Source organism: Vulpes lagopus, chromosome 8, assembly GCF_018345385.1.
Source record: "Vulpes lagopus strain Blue_001 chromosome 8, ASM1834538v1, whole genome shotgun sequence".
In the NCBI taxonomy this organism is placed as follows: domain Eukaryota; kingdom Metazoa; phylum Chordata; class Mammalia; order Carnivora; family Canidae; genus Vulpes; species Vulpes lagopus.
This window is the reverse complement of record NC_054831.1, coordinates 63,017,155-63,041,514: the sequence shown is the minus strand read 5'-3', so window position 1 is coordinate 63,041,514 and position 24,360 is coordinate 63,017,155. Positions and strand designations below refer to the sequence as shown.

At 36.6% G+C, this 24,360-nt stretch overlaps 1 protein-coding gene across 12 annotated transcripts in view; it reads right to left on the bottom strand.

The window, feature by feature from the left end:
• Positions 1–1,321: 1,321 nt before the first annotated feature.
• MLLT10 (MLLT10 histone lysine methyltransferase DOT1L cofactor) overlaps positions 1,322–24,360 on the bottom strand; it is a 259,317-nt gene continuing 236,278 nt past the window's right edge. For 9 of the 12 annotated variants that reach the window (XM_041765075.1, XM_041765081.1, XM_041765074.1 and 6 more), the window contains 9 exons: positions 20,573–20,690; positions 19,128–19,200; positions 16,274–16,428; positions 14,109–14,297; positions 13,282–13,370; positions 12,785–13,146; positions 11,675–11,771; positions 5,644–5,853; positions 1,322–3,107 (listed from right to left, as the gene is read on the bottom strand). In XM_041765075.1, coding sequence (XP_041621009.1) covers positions 3,063–3,107; positions 5,644–5,853; positions 11,675–11,771; positions 12,785–13,146; positions 13,282–13,370; positions 14,109–14,297; positions 16,274–16,428; positions 19,128–19,200; positions 20,573–20,690 — 1,338 coding nt within the window. In that variant the 3' untranslated portion in view covers positions 1,322–3,062. The remainder of the gene's footprint in view (positions 3,108–5,643; positions 5,854–11,674; positions 11,772–12,784; positions 13,147–13,281; positions 13,371–14,108; positions 14,298–16,273; positions 16,429–19,127; positions 19,201–20,572; positions 20,691–24,360) is intronic. The other 3 variants (XM_041765084.1, XM_041765085.1, XM_041765086.1) reach the window with 1 other exon arrangement.

The following is a 24,360-nucleotide window of genomic DNA, read 5'->3' as shown; positions in this document are numbered from 1 at the left end:
GTAAGTACAAGCAACACAATTTTTAAAAGTGAGACTACATCAAATTTAAAAGCTTTTGCAGAGCAAAAAACCCCATTAGTAAACTGAAAAGATAACCTATGGAACGAAAGAACATACTTGCAAGCCATGTATCAGATAAGGTTAGTAATATCCAAAGTATATAAAGAACTCATACCACTCAATAGAAGACACAAACACAAAAACAAAAAAATAACCTCCCCAAACAATCCAATTAAAAAATGGGCAAAGGACTCAGACATATTTCTCAAGATGATACACATGGCCAACAGGTACATGAAAAGGTGTTCAATGTCACTAACCATCAGGGAAATGCAAAACAAAACCACAATGAATTATCACCTCATACCTGTCAGAATAGACACTATTAAGAAGACAAGAACAAATGCTGGTGAGGAAGTAGAAAAAAGGAAACCCTTGTGCACTGTTGGTGGGAGTGTAAATTGGTGTAGTCACTATGGAGAGCCACGCAGAGGTTCCTCAAAAAGTTAAAAATAGAACTACTCTACGGTCCAGCAATCCCACCTTTGGTAACATCTCTGAAGGAAATAAAAACATTATGTCAGAGAAATAGGTGCACCCTCATGTTCCCTGTAACATTATTCACAATAGCCAAGACATGGAAATAACGTAAATGTCCACGGAAACATGAATGGATAAAGAGATTGGGGCATACATGCATACACACTCCACATATGGTATATAATATATATATCATATATATTACATATGTATAACATGGAATAGTGCCCAACCATAAAGAAAAAGGAAACTGTGCTGTTTGTGACAACATGGATGGAACTTGAGGGCATTACACTAAGTGCAATAAGTCAGACAGATATAGTCAAATACTCATGATCTCACATGTGCAATCTATTAAAAAAGAGAGATTAAGAAAAACTAACACCTAAATATCAGATTTGCAGTTACCAAAGGACAGGGCTGGGATGAGAGAGAATTGGATGAATGTGGTCAATAGGTAAAAATGTTCAATTTTGAAATAAATTAGTTATGAAGACACAGTTAACACTGCTGTATGATAATTTGAAAGTTGTTAATTAGAGTAAATACTGAGTTCTCATCACAAGGGAGAAAATTTTTTTCATTCTCTTGTTTTTGTATCTGCATGAGATGATGGATGTTGACTAAATTTACTGTGGTAATCATTTCATAATACATGTAAGTCCAATCATTATGTATACCTTAAGCTTACATGGTACTGTATGTCAATTATATCTTAAACTGGAAAAAGGAATACCCAGAGTTATAAACATTATTAAATTTTATTAACAAAACTTTGTACATTTTCTTTAATACATGTGGAATTTTACATCTAGGTAAAATAACAACACATTCAAAATTTACCATTTATACAAATTGTTACAGAATAATAACCAGTGGGTTAAATATGTAAAATAAACCACACCGATTTTTTTTAATTATCTACAAAAGATCTGACTTTCTTTAAAATTCCCCTGAACATATAAAAATAAATTAATTTTACTTTTCAATTAAATCTACCAATTAGAAATATTACAAATCAAAATATCAATGTTATCTTATGAATTTTTCACAATACAAAACAGATTCACAAAACCTTATTTACAGAAATGAGGTAAGAACTGTGCAATGTTTAACCAAGAGACATATTGCAGAATTAACATGTTCTTCCAGCTAAGTACACAGTGGAGGTCTAATTACAGCTGGGTCTTTTCCACTAATAATTCACACATTTAAGAACAGTTCAATGATTACATCTCCAATTGTTCAATTTATACTCTGTCATACTGTCACACCAGGAGTGTGGCTACCCAAAGTGTAAGGTCTGTAAATACAGATTTCACCTGTTTCAGGAACTGTAGTCGTTTTGCTTGTTTGTTTCAAATCACTGTCAGTAAATGGGAAGTTGTTTAAATAAAAAAAAAACAAAACAAAAAACAAAACAAAAAAACAAAAAAAACACCTTACCAAATCCACTCATTTTTCTTGTGACTCATTAGTGGATAAATACCCAGGTAATAGTTTTGCCTGAGCTATCTACAGTGGCATAGAAAGTTTTTAATAAAGGCAGAACCATGGGGAAGGCTGCTGGTGCAACACTGACTATCCCTACTACATACTTACAAGGACTGACGATAGTGCAAGCTCAGCTGTCTAGAGCCATTTCAACACAATGGAGGTACTACTAACAGGCACTTGATTCAGGCCAAACCCTACCAGCAGTTTCCAGAGTGGCCCCTCTTTCTGAAAGAAATCTTTCACTTTGAATTGATCTGGTTCCCCCAGCAGCCTTAGAACTCACTTAAATCAAAATATGAATAGTTACTTTAAAATATGAGTAGGTCTTAGCACTTTTATAAAAAAAAAAAGTATTTAGCAAAAGAAAATTACCTTTAGCAGAAGCAGACATTACCATCCTAACTTGATTACCAAAATTGGCCAAATCCCATTATATAAAAAAAAAATTATAACAAAGATTGCCAAATCCCAGTTCATGACCTATTAATTTGCAATACTTAACCAATAAAACTCCAATAGAAGAAATGGGACAGTTCCTTAAAATTTGTCTTAAGATCTGACTCACAGAGCAAGCATACTGTAACCCAAACGAAAAGATTATATTTCATATTCCAACTTGTACAACAAAATCAAAGTTTATAAATGGAACAAGTCTTTAGTTTTGCTGTTTGTCTCTCCAATTTATAACAAAATTAGTTGTGCACCAACTATATTAAATTCCTCTTAGGTTGATAAATTCATTGCATGTAAATTATTTCATTGACAAAAGTTAGTTATTAAATTTTTTTTTCAAAGTTCAAAAAAATCTGGGTTGAGGGATGGGGGATATACGGGAATTCCATTTCAGTGCAACAAAGCAACAAGAAAATTAATCAAAGCCTTACAAGAAAGTCCTTGTGGCAATTAATCCTTTGTTGTGCAGTTCATTTCTTGTCGCATTTCTTCATAGGTGTAGGAGGCTGCAATGGCAGCCAGATGAAGTGCTAGAGCAGCAGGAGAGGCCGTTTCTAGAGATTTCTCAAGTGTCAACTTTTCTCTTGAGTGACAGGCCCAGTTTTATCACTAAGTCTCTGCAGTTAAACAAAATCGAAGGCATTAGGTAAATGAATGTGTGGCCCACACTTGTAATCTTCCCCTAAACTGGCATTATAACAGAGACAAAAGGGGCACATATAGTTATTCAATTGTTTTCTACAAGTTTGCACAACTACTTTTCAGTACAATATAAAGATGTGAGTTTACTAGTAAACATCATCAGCTGCTTTATATTAATTTGAGTAGTTTATGAAGACAGCATGGAGAACAGGTATAGACATCATCCCCCAGATTGATATTACCACAGAAGCAGTAACGTGGTATTGTGGAAAATGAATTTTTAGTGGACTAACAAAGTCATGGGTTCAGTCCCACATGAGGGAGTTTAACCTCTTTGAGTCTCCTTTTACTAATCTATAAAAAAACTTTAAAGTCCTTTAAAGACTGAAATTATGTCTACTATTGTTATCTAAAGAAGATGCCTGATATATAGTGGGGTACCTATAAATATTATTTCCCAGCCTTGCTTTTCTCCCATTAGATAGTTAATACTGCTTGTTTTTTAATATTTGTTATTGTAGTTTTCCATTTAAAAACATACTGCAAAAAAAACAAAAAACAAAAACAAAAAACATATTGCATACCGTATAACTCAGGAAAAGGTAGTTTGTAAGTATGGCAGACCTTGTCTTATTGTGCTTCACTTTATTGCATTCCCCCCCAAATTGAATGAAGGTCGGTGGCAACCTTGCGTCAAGCAAGTCTACTGGTACTACTTTTCCAACAGCATTTTCTCAATTCGTATCTCCATGTCACATTTTAGTTATTCTTGCAATATTGCAAACTTTTTCATTATTATTATATTTGTTATAGGGATCTGTGATCAGTGATTAGAACTCACTGAAAGTTCAGATGATGGTTAGCATTTTTTTAGCAATAAAAAGCATTTTTTAATTCAGCTATATACTTTGTTTTTTTAGACCTAATTCTTTTGCACACTTAGGCTACAGGATGTGTACATGTAACTTCTATATGCACTGGGAAACAAACATTCACTTGACTTGCTTTATTACAGTATTTACTTTATTGTAATAGTGTGGACCTGAACCCACACTATCTCCAAGGTATGCCTGTAATTTGGTTTTAACACAAGAAAACATTTTGAGAAAGAGGAAAAAACAATATAAAAAAGTTCCTAAATTAATACAGACTCACTGAAATTTCCCATGTCTTTAAAACACTGCAGAGGGGACGAGGTTTCTGATAGTGACAGTGTTCACAATTAGGAAGTCAAGAGACAGTGTGGCAAACAAAGCCATTGAAGAGTTGATGAAAACCAATAACCCTGTATTTTGTTTTTGTTTTTTTTTTTATAACCCTGTATTTTGAACCAATACATACTAATGTTTCTGAAGAGTAACAGCACAATAAAAAGCAAGCTTTCAAAGTAATGGGAAATCGCAAACATTGTGACTTTTCACACTGTGATTTGCCAAGTCTCCCACCTCATTCTTTCCCTTCTTCCTTTTCCTGACGTCCAGTCTCCATTCTATATCCCAATATCCTTCCTCTAACAGGGTTCTGCCCTGAACTCGAATTTAGGGGAAACACTTATACTCCAGTAAAGTAGACCTAATTGAAGGGGAGAATTAACAGAAAGAAACAGCCTTAAAATGTGCACTATTAGATACATAGTACACTGTTCCTGCATCCATTTTTATTGTATCTTAACTGGTACATTAAAAGGGTAAGAGGCTAGCACTTAAATGAAATTAACAATTTAAATTATTATTTACTTCCTTTTTAAAATTAATCCAGCAGAGTAACTGGAGTGCCCTAAAATTTATATATTATTTTTATTATAACTATAATTCAGTTTTACAAAGTACTTTAAAGCAAAATAATGAAAATATACCAAAATTATCTAGACTGGTTCTAATAATTAAATTAATTGAACAAAGTTCCTCACAAAGCACCAACTATTATCTTTTGAATGGACTGTCCTATACCACCTACTATGTAACTAAAATACATTTTCACTTCCAATGTGGTGAATTATAAAACATCTCCCAGGGCAGCCCCGGTGCTGCAGCGGTTTAGCGCCGCCTGAAGCCCAGGGCGTGATCTTGGAGACCCTGGATAGGGTCCCACATCGGGCTCCCTGCATGGAGCCTGCTTCTCCCTCTGCCTGTGTCTCTGCCTCTCTCTCTGTGTCTCTATGAATAAATAAATAAAATCTTAAAAAAATATAAATAAAATCTTAAAAAAAAATCTCCCAAACCATATGCACAAATTTAAACTAATATACTTAGGGGATATATAAAATTGGCTTGGGTCCTTCATGTTTACAATATCCAGCTGCTGAAACAACTGGTTTTTAAGAAGAAATTAACAGGGGAATAATATTAAAAAATAAAATAAAATAACTTAGTCACAGTCAGGTGATTAATCACTAAGGTGTTAACAAAGTCTTAAAAAAAAAAAGAAAAAGCTAAAGAGACAGTCATCTCTGATAAATCAATAAAATTCTTTTTATTATTTCACTAGATAAAATAAAGCCAAGATACTTACTGTTACTTTCTGACTTGCATTATCGCCATGGATGGTGAGAAATGGGTTGGTGGTAGCTGGGTGAAGTGGTGGCGCCTGAGTACCTGCGAGGAGGTTGTTGATCGGTATCTGTGTTGGCCCAGAGATCTGTAGCTGCTGGAGTTCAGGCTGGTGGTGCTGCTGGTGGTGATGCTGCTGCATTAGCTGATACAGAAGGGCCTGATGCTGTTCCTTAGGGAGAAGCATGTGGGAGAAGATGAGTGCCCAGTCACAGAACTTGGCAGTGAGTAAAGCCTGACTTCTTTATTTTCTCCTTTAGTTTAATATTAGGTATTTAAATATAAATCACACTAAGAAGGAAAAAACAGTATCTTATCTGGAAAAATACATGGCACTACATAATAACCATCACTAGTGAATGGCTTATTTTCAAAACATGGCAAACAACTATAGGGCCCTCTATTCAAATTAGGTTTTCATGATAATTAAGGGCAACAGCAACTCAGAAGTCCCAAGTTACCTGGATCTGCCATTAGAATGTGGGCCATTCTCATTCCCAGTTCTGCGAACTTAATTAATTAAAAGTAACTTTTAAAGCTCTCATCCCACAGGGGCACCTGGGTGGTTCAATGGGTGAACATGTGCCTTTGGCTCAGGTTGTGATCCCAGGTCCTGGGATCCAGTCCTACACATTGGGCTCCCTGCAGGGAGCCTGCTTCTCCCTCTGCCTACGTCTTTGCCTCTCTGTGTCTCTCATGAATAAATATAATTTTAAAAATAAAATAAAGTTCTCATTCATGCCAATAAAGAGTGCTTCCTTGGTGTAGTTATAAGACTGTTCTTTTTTTTTTTTTTTTAAAGATTTTATTTACCCATTCATGAGAGACAGAGAGAGAGAAAGAGGCAGAGACACAGGCAGAGGGAGAAGCAGGCTCCATGCAGGGAGCCCAATGGGGGACTCGATCCGGGGTCTCCAGGATCACGCCCCAGGATGAAGGCGGTGCCAAACCACTGGGCCACTGGGGCTTCCCAGTTATGAGACTATTCTTTGCAGCAAATATGTATTTGATTTCTTGAGTTTACTATGTGTCAGGCACTGTTTTGAGACATATCGGTGAGGAGAAAAATCTCTGCCCCTCTGTGGCTTAGCCTAAAGGGAAGAGAGAGCAATGAACAAAAATGTTAGGAAAGATTATTGGTAAGGATCAGAGTGAACAGGAGTATGTGGGAGACAATACAGCAGGAGGTGGAAATCTCAGATAGGTCAGGATGGTTCTCAATTGGACAAAGAGGCAAGGAGAGAATGGAAGATGGAACAGCCAGTGCTAAGAGGCTATATGGGAGCACACCCAACGTGATCAAGGAATAGCAAGGAGACCAGGGGCAGGCTGGAGAAAAGGGAAGAATATGGGCCTCATGATGGGAAGCCATGAATACTTTGGCTTTTACTCAAAGTAATGTGGGAGACCAGAAGAAGGTTTTAAGCCAGGAGCGACACAATCTGACTTGGGACTTCTTGCTGGATTCAATGAGAGGCATCACACAAGAATGAAGGATGACTGTGAGGTTTTCAGCTCGAGCAACTAACAAGTAGGTGTTGCCTGTGGCTGAGGTAGGCAAAATTGTGTGTGGAACAGGTTTGTGATAGATGAGCAGTTTGGATATATAATGTTATGCTGGAAATATCTATAAAAATATCCCAAGTGGAGATGTCAAGTAAGCAGCTGGATGCAGAAGTCCGAAATTCCAGAAAGGCGACTGGCCTGAAGATGTAACGTGCATGTATTTAAGCTGGACTGGAGTATGGTATTTGAAACTCTAGGACTGGAGATCACTAAAATTCTATGATACTCTAAAAGTGAGAGGCTGTGGTAAAGAGCAAAGGAGGCTAGAGAGGAATGAATGGTTAGGCAGGAAGAACATGGCGGTAATGTCTCCTGGAGGCTAAGGGAAGAAAGTGTTTCAAAGAGGGAGTGATCAACTCTGTCAAATGCTGCTGCCAGATCAAGTAAAAAGGAGAACAACTGTCCACTGGACTTAGCAGTATGAAGGCCATCTGGGAGAAGACAGTGCAGAAAAAGAGGGCAGCAGTTGGTGGGGTGGGGAGGACTATCAAGCAGGAGTTTTTCTTAAGTTGGGAGACGTAGGTATGGCTTAGAAGAAAATGCAATGCTTGTAAAAATGAACAAACTTCACCCTACAACCTTGGCTGACAAAAAGGTAGAATTTTAAGCCACTTCAATTCTTGCAGTCTCTGAGCAACAATGTGTTTGCTATAACCTTTTTAATGAACCATGTTCTAGAAAGGAGTCATTTGTATGTACTATTACTAATAATAATCTTGATGAAGAGGAAGAACTCCACATAAAATGAACTTTAGTACTTCACATTCAGATGAGAAAGAGATAAGAAAACAAGATCACATTTTAGTGTAAGCATTAGAATCTATATATAATCTATCTTTATACCAGTATAAGAACAGTATAAGAACAGTAACAGTGAGAACAATGATCCACAATCAAAACAAGTATTTTCAGGATAATTTTTACTAAAGTAAAAAAAAAAAAAAGGTAGATATATTTTATTTATTTATAAAGTTTTTTTTTTAAGATTTTATTTTTAAGTAATCTCTACACCCAACATGGGATTCCATCTCACGACTCCAAGATTGGGAGTCAAACACTACACAGAATGAGCCTGTCAAGCGCCCTGGGGAGATACTGAGAAAGAAATTATGAACAAAGGCTGAAACTCTGAGCTAATTAAATGGTGCATTATCCAGGCAGTCTAACTCAATGAGGTACACCAGGGAAATGGAGCTGGAGAAAGTTGCACAACCACAGCAACCCATCTGGCTTTAAGTTTGATTACGCAGGGCCAGCCAGTGTCCCAGGGGACACTGGCTGGCCCTGCATGTAAGCCACACACAACCAATCTTCTTTTTTTTTTTTTTTTTTTAAAGATTTTTATTTATTTATTCATGAGAGACACAGAGAGGCAGAGACACAGGCAGAGGGAGAAGCAGGCTCCATGCAGGGAGCCCGACGTGGGACTCGATCCCGGGAATCCAGGATCATGCCCTGGGCCGAAGGCAGGCGCTAAACCCCTATGCCAACTGGGCTGCCCTTTTATTTTTATCTTTTTAAGATTTTATTTATTTATGAGAGACACAGAGAGAGAGAGGCAGAGACACAGGCAGAGAGAGAAGCAGGCTCCCATCAGTGAGCCCGATGTAAGACTCGATCCCAGAACCCCAGGATCATAATAACCCCAGCCAAAGGCAGATGCTCAACCACCGAGCCACCCAGGTGTCCCTAATCTTAATCAATTCTTTCTCTCTTCTCCAAGAAATCTATTCTACATTTTCTTCTCTCTCCTGTAACCGCCAATATCCTTATCTCCCTCAGCCAATGCCTTTATTTCTAATTTTAAAAATTAAAAACAGGGCAGCCTGGGTGGCTCAGCGGTTCGGTGCCACCTGCAGCCCAGGGCGTGATCCTGGAGACCCGGGATCGAGTCCCACGTCGGGCTCCCTGCATGGAGCCTGCTTCTCTCTCTGCCTGTGTCTCTGCCTCTCTCTCTCTCTCTCTCTCTCTCTCGGTCTCTCATGAATAAATAAATAAAATCTTAAAAAAAAAAATTAAAAACATTAAAAGTGGGTTTCTTCCACCTTCTGTCATAAAAACCTTCTGACAGCTGCTCTTCCTGGCTCTCTTCATTGGAATGCTGCCTTGCCCTCCCCTCCCCTCCCCGCTGAAGAACTTTGCTGTTTTCCTTCCTCTCTTCTGCACCATAAATGTTCCCACCAACATATATGTATGCTGTCATATACAAAATGAATAAAAACTTCGCTCTTAGACCATGTCTTTCTTTCATTAGTTGCTTATTTCTCTGCTCTTTTTACAGTGAAGTATCTGGAGCTGCCAATACTCCACATGCACTTTCTCTCCTGCCATTTTCTTCTGTACCATTCATGGAGGTTTTCACTTCTCACCAAAACTACAACTGTCAAAACCTCCAGACGCCCAATCCAATGGCCAACCCTTATTTGTCCTCCCAGAAGCATGTTACACAGTTGAGTTCCTCTTTTGCTGAAACATTCTCTTCATATGGACCCAAGGACACTACTCTCTCAGTCTTCCTCTTAACTCACTGGCCACTTTTTTCCCATATTCTTTACTAGATTATTTTCCTCTTCCAGACATCAGTCTTCATTCCCTACTGATCTCATAAAATTTTATAAATCTAAGTATTACATATGCAGCAGTGACCCCAAATTTTTATTTCCAACTACATCCTTTCCTTGGACTCGTCTCATACAACGATCAGGGCCACATGTCATCTGAACATCTATACACACATCTCACACACAGTATGTCTGTGACAGAACGTTTTTTTAAAGATTTTATTTATTCATGAAAGACAGAGAGAGAGAGAGAGAGAGAGAGAGAGGCAGAGACACAGGCAGAAGGAGAAGCTGGCTCCATGCAGGGAGCCCGACACGGGACTCGATCCCAGGGCTCCAGGATCACACCCTGGCTGAAGGCAGGGCTAAACCACTGAGCCACCCCCCGGGTTACCCCAGAACTGCTTTTCTAATCTCAGTAAAACTCAACATCCAATTGTTTAGGGCTCTTCTTCTTCTTCTTCTTTTTTTTCTTTTTAACAGATTTTATTTATTTATTCATGAGAGAGAGAGGGAGGGAGAGAGAGGCAGAGACACAGGCAGAGGGAGAAGCAGGCTCCCTGTGGGAAGCCCAATGTGGGACTTGATCCCAGGACCCCAGGATCACAACCTGGGCCAAAGGCAGATGCTCAACCGCTGAGCCACCCAGGTGTCCCTGAATGTCTGAAAAACAAGTCTTGTTGGTTCCATTTTCAAAATACACAATCCCAGACAGTTTCCCCCCACATTTATCATGCTATTTAAGACACCACATCTTCTACCTGGACTATTCCAACAGCCTCCCTGTTTCTCCTTTTGCTACCATCTCCCCTCCCAACACATACAATTTCCCATACAACAGCCAAGCCAATCTTTAAAAAATGTGAATTGTCTTCATGTCACTATTCTGTTCAAATCTTCCAATTAATTCTTTAAAATAATCCTGAAAGCAAAAGTGAGGATATATGAAACAAGATTTTTACAATTAAGAAAATTATTAAAACTAGCATACTAGGGACACCTGGGTGGCTTAGTGGTTAAGTGCCTCCCTTCGGCCCAGGGCGTGATCCTGGAGTCCCAAGATCAAGTCCCACAACAGGCTTCCTGCGTGGAGCCTGCTTCTCCCCCTGCCTATGTCTCTGTCTCTCTGTGTCTCTCATGAATAAATAAAATATTTAAAAACAAAAAAAAAAACTAGTATACTATACACTATTTTGATACATTTTAAAATTTCCACAATAGAAGTGTTTTTAAAAAATCACTAATGGCATCATACTTAAAATCTACTTTCTTCATACTTAAAATCTAAATTTCCTGCCACAGACAAACAAGGCCCACCTGTGACTTTCTCTCCTCTGCATCGCCCTCTCTCTTATTCTATAGTCATGTCGACCTTCTTTGTAGCATTCACAACACACACACAGGCGGTCTTTGCCAATCTGCTCTTCCATTCCCCCATGTCAAAAATTTGTGTTCCTTCTTTTATTCAAGTTGGTGTTCAAAAGTCACCTATTCAAAGAGGCAAGACTCTCTTCTCCAAAAAGGCCTCCATCCCACTGTTCCTCTATTCCCTTATCCTCCTGTTATTTTTCTTCTCAGTACCAGACATTTGTTTACTGTCCACCTCCACTGTCAGAATGAAACACCATGAAAATACAAAGTCTAATATGTCACCACATTACCAGAGTCTGCAAAAGTACCACAGTATGTGTTCTAATATTTGTGAATATTGTAGGTGTTGTGGACTATGCCAAATGGCAAGACAAACTATTTTTGGGTTATGCTATTTCACAAAGTGGGTAACTCTATACCCATGCTGAATGTCTATCACGGCTTAGATCACTTGCTCCTAATAAAAATCAAATATTATCAAAAGGAAGAACTTACTGGTGTGAGCTGTTGAGAATTTAACAACTGCTGAAACTGCTGTTGGTGAAGAAATATTTGTCTTTGCTGGTCAGAAAGTAATCCTAGTCCTGAGGCACTGAAAAACGATTAAAATTCTTACTTTCTACTATATATCTTTACTGTTTTTTAAAATGTAAAATGAAAGACAACTTTTCAATTTAGTGTTTCATGAGTTAACCAAACTTTAAATATAATACTGATAACAATCACATACAAATTTCTTATTTCTCTTTGTGTATACAGGTAATTAAGAATTCACATTGTCAAGAAATGTTTTGCTTTCCTTTTTATTATAAACTAAGAAGGCACTAAGTATTTTATGGAATAGAAATTTAAATGTGTTTATAATGTGCATGTATGTATGTTTTTAATTATTCAAGGATAATTTAACCCACACTAAGTAACACATATGTAAACCAAGGAAAAATCCAACGGCTAATTGACTTGACCTAACCTTTTTTAATGGTCCCAATGGTCAGTAAAATTGAGCACCAAAGAAAAGGGAGCCAGAAAAATGGTTGACTACTGTCCGCTTCAAATCCATTTAAAATGATTTATTCCTCAAATGTATGTTCAGTAACAACATGGCTTTAGTCCCCTTATTTTGAACAAACAGTCACATGAAACTCCCATGTAACAAAGTTTCACTCACTGAAAATTCAAGATAAATTATTTGGTCTTCATCCTATATCAAAATCTTTAATGATAAAACTAGCAAAATTGCATAGCTGAATTTTAAGATATCAATATTCAATCATATGTAATCTTCATTACAATATTGTTTTTCTTCAGAATTTATGATACATGAAGACAATATACAAGGGGAGATCAAGACAAATTTTTAGCACAGGATATATTTAATGCCTATTACTAAGAGTGATTTAATTTTGTTTTAATTCCAATTACTTAAAATGTCAAAAATAAATGGCTCTCAGAATAATAGACTTAAAGTCTAGAAGTTTGCTAGATTTTAATTTTTTATACATTACATCTACAAGAAGCACATTAAAAATCCCAATCTGAAAGCATGGACAACTCTGGTACTATGTTGCACTAAAAAACCCCAAATATATTAAGTTAGTTCCTTACCTGTTAGCCAGTGTAGCTGGCATTGGATGTGTTGCATTAGGTGGTACAGTTGTGTGGGTGAGGGGGGTAGGGTTCTGGGATATTGTGACAGGGGTCTGAATAACCCCATTTAAAGCTCCTACAATGCCATTAATTGCCAGTTGGTTACCTGGCAAAGCTCCAATTATTCCACCCACTCCAGGCACTGCAGGAATGGTGGATGTTACAGTCTGCATTCCACTAGCCAGTGCCCCTACTGTCACACCATTGACCTGCTGAACTCCACTAACGCCCGAGCCCTGCTGAGCTGGACTCTGCCCAGCAGGAGGTGGAGTAGAAAGAGCAGAAGAGCTGCTGGTGCTTTGTCCACTGGAGGTTAAGTCCTAATGTAAAAGAGAATAGAAACTTAAGTTAGAAAGAACAGAGCAAAGCTGTTTAAAATCATTTTAAACTATTTAATGTGATATACTATTGTTCATAAGAAAACACAGAAATGAAACTAACCACACTAAAATTACCTGATTTAATACAGGAAGAGAATTATCAGGTAAAAAACTGTTTCCTAGATGAGGGCTCTTACTGCTGTTCAAGGAATCAGTAGCAGGAGCTAGAAAAAATAAAAAGACAAAAAGAAACCTATTACCCTGTTAAATTATATTATGTGTAAGGTTAAAGGCTTATCTAAAAGCTTATCCTGAATCAACTCACATTGAAAACACTTAAATATTAAGTCGTGCTATGCCTAATACCAGTTTAAAGGGAAAAAAATCTATAACTCTATTGAATACTATGGCTTTAAATCAATAAAGAGATCATTACGCATTTAAATAACTATTACAGTTAAATCATGTACTAAAGAAGTTAGAGCAAATTCAAGTTGATCATTTAACAGATTCTTCATGTTCTTTGAAAATAACCTAACAGGAGCACCTAGGCAGCTCAGTGGTTGGGTGTCTGCCTTTGGCTTAGGGCGTGATTCCGGACTCCTGGGATCAAGTCCCACATCGGGCTCCTTGCATGGATCCTGCTTCTCCTCCCTCGGCCTGTGTCTCTGACTCTCTTACTCTGTGTCCCTCATGAATAAATAAATAAAATCTAAAAAAAAAAAAAAAAAGAAAGAAAAGAAAAGAAAAAGAAAGAAAGAAAAGGAAGAAAAGAAAAGAAAAGAAAAGAAAAGAAAAGAAAAGAAAAGAAAAGAAAAGAAAAGAAAAGAAAGAAAATAACCTATCATTCCTTTTCTACATCTTCATGTAACTGGGAATCAGTTATTATTCACTTATGAAAAAGACATTGCAAGTCTATCCTAGTTTCTCCTTAGATATACAATAAATATTTTCAAACTTACCATTCTGTGCTGAAAATGCATGGATTTGATGAGATGGACTAGGATTTGTTGTTATTGTTGGAAAAGGCACTGAGAGCTGTGCATTCAATAACTGAAGACGTTCCTTTTTGGCTGTCAAGTTTTTAATCTGTTCTTCCAATCTTCGATTTTCAACTTGAAGTTGGTGTAATGACTTCAGCATTCCTAAAACTAGCAAACATTTGGTTGGTTTTAATAAAGACAAGTTCCTACAAAGAACTAAGTATTTTATAGACTTAAGTGTCAATAACTTTAAAAGTTAAAATAGGAAAGTAGAAATTCTGTAAAATATTTTTAAATTACTATGTTTTATTTCTAATTTTGTATGTAGACATATATTATGTGTGTATATATGCATAAAGGGATATTGGTCCTACATATACCTTCTGGAAACTTTGTTGCCACATATCACCCACCTGGTCCAGGTGTCATTTCATTTTCACCAAAATAAAAACCTAATTAAAAATTCAAAGTGCCTGCCATAATTTTTCACTAAAATCATAATTAAAATTTAAAAGAATCACACCAATATCCTTCACCACAATAAAGAGTACAAGGTTTTGTGTGCTGCTCAGTAAAGCGAGCATGCCACCAGAGCATGCCACCAGACCCGGAGTGAGAAAGCTCCAAGCCCAGCTGCTCGGGATGCTGATCCACATATCCCCCAGCAGGGAGCAGTGTATGCGCACCACAGCCCCCACTCCCAGCTCCCAGAGAAAAAGTGGATCACCATCTGTAAACAGGCTGTTTCTGTCCTGCCTCATCACCTCAAATACAGTTTCAATTCCTTCCACAACTCGGACCTCTGAACTGACAACACTGAGTAGTTATGCCAGGGTGATGGACACCTTGAAAGTTCTACGTACTTATTAAAAAGTTGTATTTGTTTAACGTGCCCTCAGGGCCTTCAAAAGACACAAGTGTAGTGGTACAGACATATATGGTCATTTCCTAAGGATTTAACTTGTATCCCTCCTCTTCAAGATCCTACAAAGAAACCCTCAGTGTACCCAAATGAGATGCAATAAGACTAAGCTAAACCTGTCCTCCAGCTATCATATTTAAAGGATTATCCCGGCATGAACTTCCTCACGATTAGGAGTTTTTGTCAAGGCACCATTCATTTAAAAAAAAAAAAAATATGGCACTTGTCTAACAACAAGCAAAATGTTTTGTTTTGATAAAGCAGCAAAAGCCTAGATCCCAAAATGATTAAAAAACCACCTATTTTTCCCCCAAAATATATATCCTTATTATGAGGCCACTTCTCCAGCTACCACTTATAAGAACTTTTGCTTTTTTTGGCATTTTTCACCCATTGTCTTTCCTAATACTTTAACATTGAAAAATACTAAATATGTATATAAAATACCTATGTTACATAACTATATGTAATTTATATACAAATTATATATAATTTAGTAATCCTTATTCTTTCTCATCCAAATTATAAAATTAAGAAGACAGTTGGCCATACAGGACTATATGCATTTTTATTTTTTTAAATTAATTTCTAGCGGTTGAGGGGGGAGGAGAGCCTGACGCAGGACTCAATCTCATGACCCTGAAATCATGACCTGAGCCAAAACCAGGAGTCGCACACTCAATCGACTGAACCACCCAGGCGCCCCTGACTATATGCATTTGTTAAAATGAATTCTCCAGAGGTAAGCCAAGTTTTCTTCACACAATTAGATAAGCTAAGATATAACTCATGTATTTTATTTAAAATTTACAAATTGGTAAGAATAAAGTACCAATATTAAAATAATTCAAAAACAGTAACAATAACAACAGGTTAAGTGCTTACTATGAGCTAGGCAATGTTCTTCACTTTTTTTATGCTCCTTAATACTCAAAACAACGCTGTGATACAGGTGCATTATTATTCTCACTCTACAAATGGGAGATTAAAGTACACCAACATTAAGAAACTTGCCCAAGATCATACTGTTAATAACAGGTAAAGACAGTTGACTCAAGCCCAGCAGTAAAAGTGTAGAATCTATTAAACCACTACACTACACCTTCTTGCCGTATCATATAGAACATGTTTCATAATTTCACTGCCATTGATGAAATGTGACTGTTGTATCTATCCATCTGTCTGTCCATCCATCTTTTAAAGACACGAAAAGAATACTTACTGTCACTAGGAGTACCCTGTTCTAACAAAAACTGCTGTCCTTCACTCCACTGCCTCTCCAAAAGCTGTTCTATGCTGGCTGCTACTGGAGGCAGATTTTCCAAACTACTGTTGACTGGTTGATCATAGCGAATCTGTAAGCTGCTTACAGGAGATCTGTTGAAAATATTAATTCTCAGGTTAAACAGAAAGAGAGTGCATTCACATTTCTTACCTTATGCTGACCCTTTCCCTGTATGAATTTTCTAACTCCAGACTGCCTATATTGGAAGAATGATAAAACCATAATCCACCCTAAAATTGAGTAATTACCATTCTTTCTCCCCAAATTATAAAATCACGGGACTAGCTGGCTATACTCAGTAATTAAAAACCACTAGAAAATATAAACACACCCCCATAATCTCTGAAATAGGCTGTACAAGAATTTGATAGCTTTAGACAAAAGGGGGGAAAGACAGTATGAGAAAATTTTAAAATAATTAGCCAGAAGAGAAGAGTTCCACCATTCTGCTTCAATATGCAAAATACCAGAGTAACACTAGACAATTATAATAATGTAGAAAGCATATTAATTTACAACCAACAGAATCTCAAATTTCAGTAAAAAGATATTTCTAATAATTTTGAAGGAGCCTTTTGTTATACAGTCAAAAATACGGATTTTCTAGTATTTACAGGATTAAGGAGCATTAGCAAGACCAAAGCAATTTTTATTTGAGCAAATTATACAAATTTTTCTAAAATGCCTTGGATCTGTACTTCAAATGGTAACAACTTAAGTCTTCAAAAATAAGTATTACTTAACATGAACATGTAATGTCCTCTCATTCACTTTCTTGTTTCCAATTAGTAAACATGGCCATCTCTGCCTCCAGCCCCCACACTAGAATAGTACATTAGTAAAGGGCTTCAGACTTTCCCAAGTGTTTCCACATAATTACATGATCTTCATAACAATTGAGTGAGAAGTCAAAACCTGGCTTACTGGTTCCATTTCTACATGAGGAAACAGGAAGGGCCTTTAGTAACTTGTGCAAAGGGCAGAGCTGGGGTCGGCTCGGGTCTTCCAAAAAGCTCTAGTGCTCTGCCACTGCCTCAGTGTGCTTCTCTACCAAATCTCTGAACAAGTTAAACAAATGAAGGGTTTTTTTCCACATGTAAACATCACATACTACATACAGATAACCAACTCTCTCTAAATAGTACATTACACCAGGATAATTTAGGTTATTAAATTTCAGGCTGATTTTTAAAGGGTAATATAAAGTTGGAAATATATGCTAAAAATAATTTGGTATAATTTATTGTTTTAATGTTTTATCCATTTGGCCACTAAAAACCTAAGAACTATGCTAAGCAGAATAGGACTAAGGGATCTTGCAAAATTTCTGTGTAGCTTCTAGGATATTTTAAGAGGGGAACACAGAAATGTTTCCTTCCATTAAACACATGAGCAAAAGTCCATTCGTTTTCTTCTTTGAAAATAAGAATAAAACAGTACAGAAGTAATCACAGCATAAAATTACAGATTAGTCAGCTGATGCTATCATTGTGTCCTTCAGAGTCCTAGTTTTAAAAGAAAGAATATTTCCTCCAGAGTTCAGTTAGAAGTCAGTTAGGTGTCCAGACTTTTAGGTCACCCAGGAATTTTAAAGGAAAAAGACACTACTAGATGTACCACTAGGAAATAGCAAAATTAGAGGTTACTGAATTAATTCTAATGATAAAAATGTTCCTTAAGACATTACCAGTATATCAGCAAAATAACAACAGATATTCATGGTATCACTGCATAAAAAATTTTTAATTTTTAATAGAAATTGTAAGTTCCCACAGTTGAAAAAAGACTCCAGAATGGACTTTCACCTCCTTCTGTTCTCCATTCACACCGTCTAACCCTGCTTGAGGCAGAGTTCACAAAATCAGAGAGCAGAGAGAAAACAAACTAGAAGGTATATAAGTTGAAAGCAGAATGCAATTAATAAAAAAAAGAGCCATAGCCTAAAGTTCCATTGTTTTCTACAAACTGATACAATATTCCTTTCTGCCATACTTCCCATAGAGAACAGAAGATGTAGGGCACTTAGACTGTGACAGAGAAATTCAACCCTTTCAGTAGAACTCTGGTAAAAACTCTAACAAGAATAACTTCATATACATTAAATAAGGTACCTATTCTATCATGTAGTATCTATGACAATTTCAGAGAACAAGGTAAAAATTTGTTATACTTTGATTCAAACAATTTTAGAAACTAGAAAGATTTTTTCTTCAGAAGTTTATTCTTTTTTTTTTTTTAAGTAATCTCTACACCTAATGTAGGGCTTAAACTTATGATCCCAAGATCAAGAGTTGCATGTTCTTCCAAGTGAGTCAACCAGGTACCCCAAGAATTAGAGAATTTTTATAAATGAGCCCCTAGAAACTAGGAAACTAGAGATGAAAGGGTTACGTGCAAGGCCCACAACAGGGCTAAAACTGGAACCCAAAGTTGAAAGCCTTGAGCCTCTAGCTTTAAGAGATTTAAAGACTATTTCGTGACCAAGAAAAATTAGCCAAATTAATGTATTTAGTAGAACCAGCAGCTAAATATACAAATGATAAAAACAAGAGAGTTGAAATTGATCGGAAATCTAAGAAAAGGGATGTCTTCTTAAAAGCTTAGAAATCTAACCATGTGGTTAAATTAATATTCAAATTAATTTAGAATCATTTTTCTTGACAGTCCAGACATGCTTATCTACAAAATGCTTTTACAGCCTCACAAATGTTCGCTCTGATAGGAGATAAAGAAGTTTCCAAATCTCAAAATGTTTCCTTTGCCTATACTCTGCAGAGTAAATAATGCTTACCGTGGTGAGAGACTTCCTCGGGGTGAGCTTCCTCTGCCAACAAGGCTGCGGCTATTGTCTCCAAGATCTTGATCTGCAGTGTAAATATTTCATAGCTGATAAAGTGACTCTCACTAGATAAGAGGTTTTAAGCTCTTGCCCTGATTTTTCCTAAATCGTACATAAAACCTTTACCACTATCTTTGCAGTTACTATGAAAGTAGAAGATCTAGTATATTGCTAGTTCAGAATTGCTGAACTGTGGCATGTTAAGGCGTTGTCCCTACATGTTTTTGTGGGTGTAGAAGGCCATGGATTATGTTCCGTTCTTTCATTCCTTTCAATTTTACAGCACAGAAGCGTGGTTTGCATTTGCAGTACCCTCCCCTCAGCCACTTTTAATTTCTACGGTTAAAGTAATGAATCACAGCTGTGGACAGCTAATCTGTATGCTTATCACAGCAAATCCTTATGCTTTGTATTTTTTAACACTTTGCATCCCAAGACAAGTCATAAAATACATAATGTATTACATACAGCCACACACGGTAACTAAAATTACATATATTACATGGACTCCCACACCAAGAATAAAATTAAATATAACGCTACAAATTTAAAGTTGACAAAATTCAAAATTTAAAGTTGACAAAAATAAATAGGAATATAGCATTCTATCTATCCTTAATTTCTTCAAAATAATTCTTTGGTAACACTGAATATCTCCACTTGAAAAGTAACTTGTATTTCCCCTACAAGTCCGTTCCTTCTAAAATCACCCTATCTGGCCTCTTTCAAGGTTGTCCTCCCCTTATTCTGAGTCAGGTAACCTCTGACCCTTAAAGGGTAAAGACATGACTGATCCATTCTTGGTGAACTGCTAAACCCATTCCCTTCCCCCAAACAGGCATGACTACTTGGACATGTCAACAAATCCTTAAGGATGGAATGAAACAAAGCAAATCCAGTGGCTCATTAAAACAGTACAAGAGGCAAATGCTACAAAATGTCAACTGGTAAAAATTCACAGGATTACTAAACACTGTAGAAATTCTCTAACAGGATTTTTTTTTTAAACCAAGTTTGTGTAATGCAATTTCATGAATTATGCAAATAAAGGTTTAGGCTATTCACAGAAAAGCCCAGTGTTATGTTACTTTCATTGCACAGAACTGAGAACTGAACACATCAATCACAAAAGTCACAGGAGACATTGTTGCATTCCTGCCTGCTGATGGCTCTGCTTAAACATTTACATTTCAGACAGTAAAAAAAGCACATCACTATTTTGCAGCACAGCACACTATTTACTTCCAACTGTGACTCTTTTGGTTAAGGTGGAGGTGTGTGTGTGCAGCACAATCCTGTATTAACCACACCTTTAGATTTTTCAAATAAAATAAGCCAATGGCGGGAGGAGGGTGGATTTACATTGGGGGAGAATTTAAAAATTCTTGAAAACTTACCTGTTTGATTGTTTTCAGACTGAACTATAAGAGCTGCCATTGATGAACTTGGATTTAATCTATTGCCATACATATGAGATGGTGCCTGACTAAGAGAAGATCCAGAGAGGGTATTTGCCTAAATGAAAAGAATGACAAAGATAAATGAATTATATTTGAAAATACCTTCATATTCTTCCTCCTCATTGACATAGTAACTATTTTTTCCAACCTAAAAATATAAGCAAACATTCCTGACTTTCTGAAGAGCAAATTTCATTCTTTCTAGTTTTACCATTACAATATTTCAATTTTTGAAAAGTTACATAATTCCAAATTAAAAAAAAAAAAAGACTGGCACAAAGTTATTTTTGCTTCACTAACAAAACTCAATGGAATGGTAACCATGTGAACATATGACTAATTATTTAATCTTATTAAACCATTTACAAAATAAGGGCAGGTAGACAACAGATGTCTAACAAATGCTTCAGTCTCTTACATCACAGTCTGGCGAAGGAGGTCAAAAGGTCCAATTTCTACTTTTAGTATTTTAACTATACAAAGCGATATTTCCATTGCTTAAACTCTGTCATTAGTAAAACCTGCACACTATTCTGTTACTTCCTATTTTGATAGACTTGGAAGCCTGCTGCTTTTTCTGTTTTGTTTTGTTTTTATTTTAAAAGAAAGCAAACAGGCATCACAAGTATGTTTTCTATACAATGCAGAGCTCAACGAATCACAGCTTTGCCCTGACCCCATATAAGGCACTGTCTTTTTGGCAGGAAGCCAACTCCACTAACTGGAGAGCTGGTCCAAAGTTTGTAATTCATTCATGTTGCTAACCACAATTCTGAAGGCCTGTACTGGGACTTGTGCCAAACAAGCGAAAATGAACCCTTAAACAGATGAAGCTAAGGAGGCTGGCCAAAGTCTTGCGTAATCCAATGTAATAAAAATGCCTTCTTTGATGTGAATACTTTCTCCCACTTTCTAAGAATATTACAACCTTAAAATGTGGCATTTGGGGAGCAAATCTCTTGTACACAAAATACTGTTACTCAAAGGCGGCTATTACTAGCCTGAAATACTTTTCAGATTTAACAGAACCACAAATTTTAAAGTAGATGTCATATTCTTTTTTATGAATGAAATCAAACTTAAGCCTTTATAAAATGATACCATTCTATATTATTTCCGAACAGAATTCTGGAAAATAATTTCCAAGGACTGAAGCACTTCTAATATAAAGAAGCCAAGTAACAGCAAAACAAAAGATGGAGGCATTCTAACGTGTACAATGGCACACAAGAGACCAAGACAACATAGTAGTTATAACAAGCAAAATATTACAGAAAATAAACTGTGTTTCTGGAAAAAGACCCTGACATTATATGTGGCCTCTAGCCAACTTACTGGGCATGAAAATTGGACTTTACAATTCACAGAAATACTCTGTGATGTGGAATCCTGTCCTTGTTTTCCATTGTTTCAAAGTGTGTACTTCCTAGCTCATTCTTTCATGTTCAAGTTTAATTGGTCAATTTTCGGTTTCATTTTTTTCCTCTTATTAAAGATGTGTATTGAAAGCCAGTAAGTTTGTACTATAAAGTCTTGTTTAACAATCAATTAGCCCTCAGTAAAAGCTACCTAATTTTAACCTCAAGATCATACTAGACATTTACCATGTATTTAGTAGTATGGCATACTAAAATATACAATTCATAAATGGAAATATAGTAAGATTTTTTTATATCTCCAGAAGTCAACGACTTGGAAATCTTGGCTACTCATAAAATAAGTTAGGATAAGAAAAACCACCAAACAGACAAACAGAAAGAGCAGACATCATCAGTCCCATGTGTTAACGTCTCAGGTACCATATACTTAAAAATACCCCTTTGCAGAACCAATTTGCTCTTACTCTAGATATAATTCTAAAAAGACCACTAAGCATATAAAATATCAGAAGTGAAAATTTATTAGAAAGAGGAAGAAAAGTCATTTATTGAGACATTGGTTGGCAGCAGGAATCAACAGCTAACAGTGTAAGAAGAAAGAGGAACATGAACAAGAGTGAGCGCATATATTACAGAGTGCTGCTGAGGTGGTGCTCAAAGAACATGGACATCTAAATGCTTTAGCGTCTGTATCTTAGCCTTCTTGCTCTCCTTTACCACGCACTCATCTATAATGGTTGAAACATAACTAATATTATATCAGTTGGGACTACTTTATTAATTCCAATTAACAGTTTTATGCGTTGCCTTCATCTTTTAATAAGAATCAAAAGATCTGGGAAGCCTGGGTGGCTCAGTGGTTGAGCACTGCCTTTGGCTCAGGGCATGATCCCGGAGTCTTGGGATCGAGTCTGGCATCGGACTCCGTGCAGGGAGCCTGCTTCTCCCTCTGCCTGTGTCACTGCCTTTCTCTCTGTGTCTCTCATGAATAAATAAAATCTTAAAAAAAAAAAAAATCAAAAGATCCTACTCCTCAGAAGTACACTTTTTCAGGAAGGGCACTTTCTGCAAGGGCTTTATATTTATTCCTTATTAGTTTTGCACTTTTTGATGCAGTCTTCAAATTATCTCAGTTTCTCTATCATACATTAGCCCACCATGCTAAAAAAGATCAAAATGCAAAGCAGTACTGCATAATAACTGATTTACATAATCATTATCACCAAGAAGAAGATAAATCATCTTTAGCATAATTTCAAGAGGAAACTATATATTTTATAAAGGTGACAGGCAAAAGCAAAATTAATAACAAAAACCTAAAATGGGAATACATTCTTTGTTATTCTAAATGACCAATTTCCCAAATTCCCTAAATGAGTAAAAATTATCTGGTAGTTTGCTTTTTAAAAATATTGCAATTACTGAAACTAGAAATTTTGGAAAAGAGATTAAAAGTTACTAATTTTATCAAGCTGCATTCTATGGCATATTAAAACATCTCAATCACTCTACATTAAAACTCAAGAACCCACAAATGTCTAACAACTGCTTAGACAATGCTTCTGAAATGATGTTTAGAATGGTGAATGTTGGGAACCCACAATAACTCTGTTCCACCTCAGGGCCAAGAAACTCCCATCAGTTCTGTTTTTTTGTTTTGTTTTGTTTTGTTTTTTAAGATTTATTTATTTATTTATTCATGAGAGACACAGAGAGAGAGAGAGGCAGAGACACAGGCAGAAGGAGAAGCGGGCTCCATGCAGGGAGCCCAATATGAATCCCAGGAATTCAGGATCATGCCCTGAGCCAAAGACAGATGCTCAACCACTGAACCACCCAGCTGTCCCAACTCCCATCAGTTTAGTGAAGAGATTTACAACTTAGGAGCAATGAAGAAGGGTAAGGGAGAATGGTGAGAAGGCAACTTCCTGAGGAGAGCATACACATAATGTCAGACATTGTGTAGACTCAAAAGTTCCTATTGATTATAAAACAAACTGGTTACTTGACTTCATAGTGTCCCACTGAAATCATATCATCTATTCAACATGTGTAAATAGATTAGACCAAGATAAAAATATTTAATAAATCCTGTAAGTTCATATTGCCATAATTAACTTCTGCTTTAACTTCCAATATATGATCTTAGACTTTGTTTCCTTCCCAAGATTAACAATTGAAAGGAACTACTTCCACTCTAGACGTTATATGATACTCACCCTAATACTTTAGTAAAAGCCTCACTAAGAGAAGTATAGGGTATAGGGCAGCCTGGAGTGTGATCCTGGAGACCCAGGATCGAGTCCCACATCAGGCTCCCTGTATGGAGCCTGCTTTTCCCTCTGC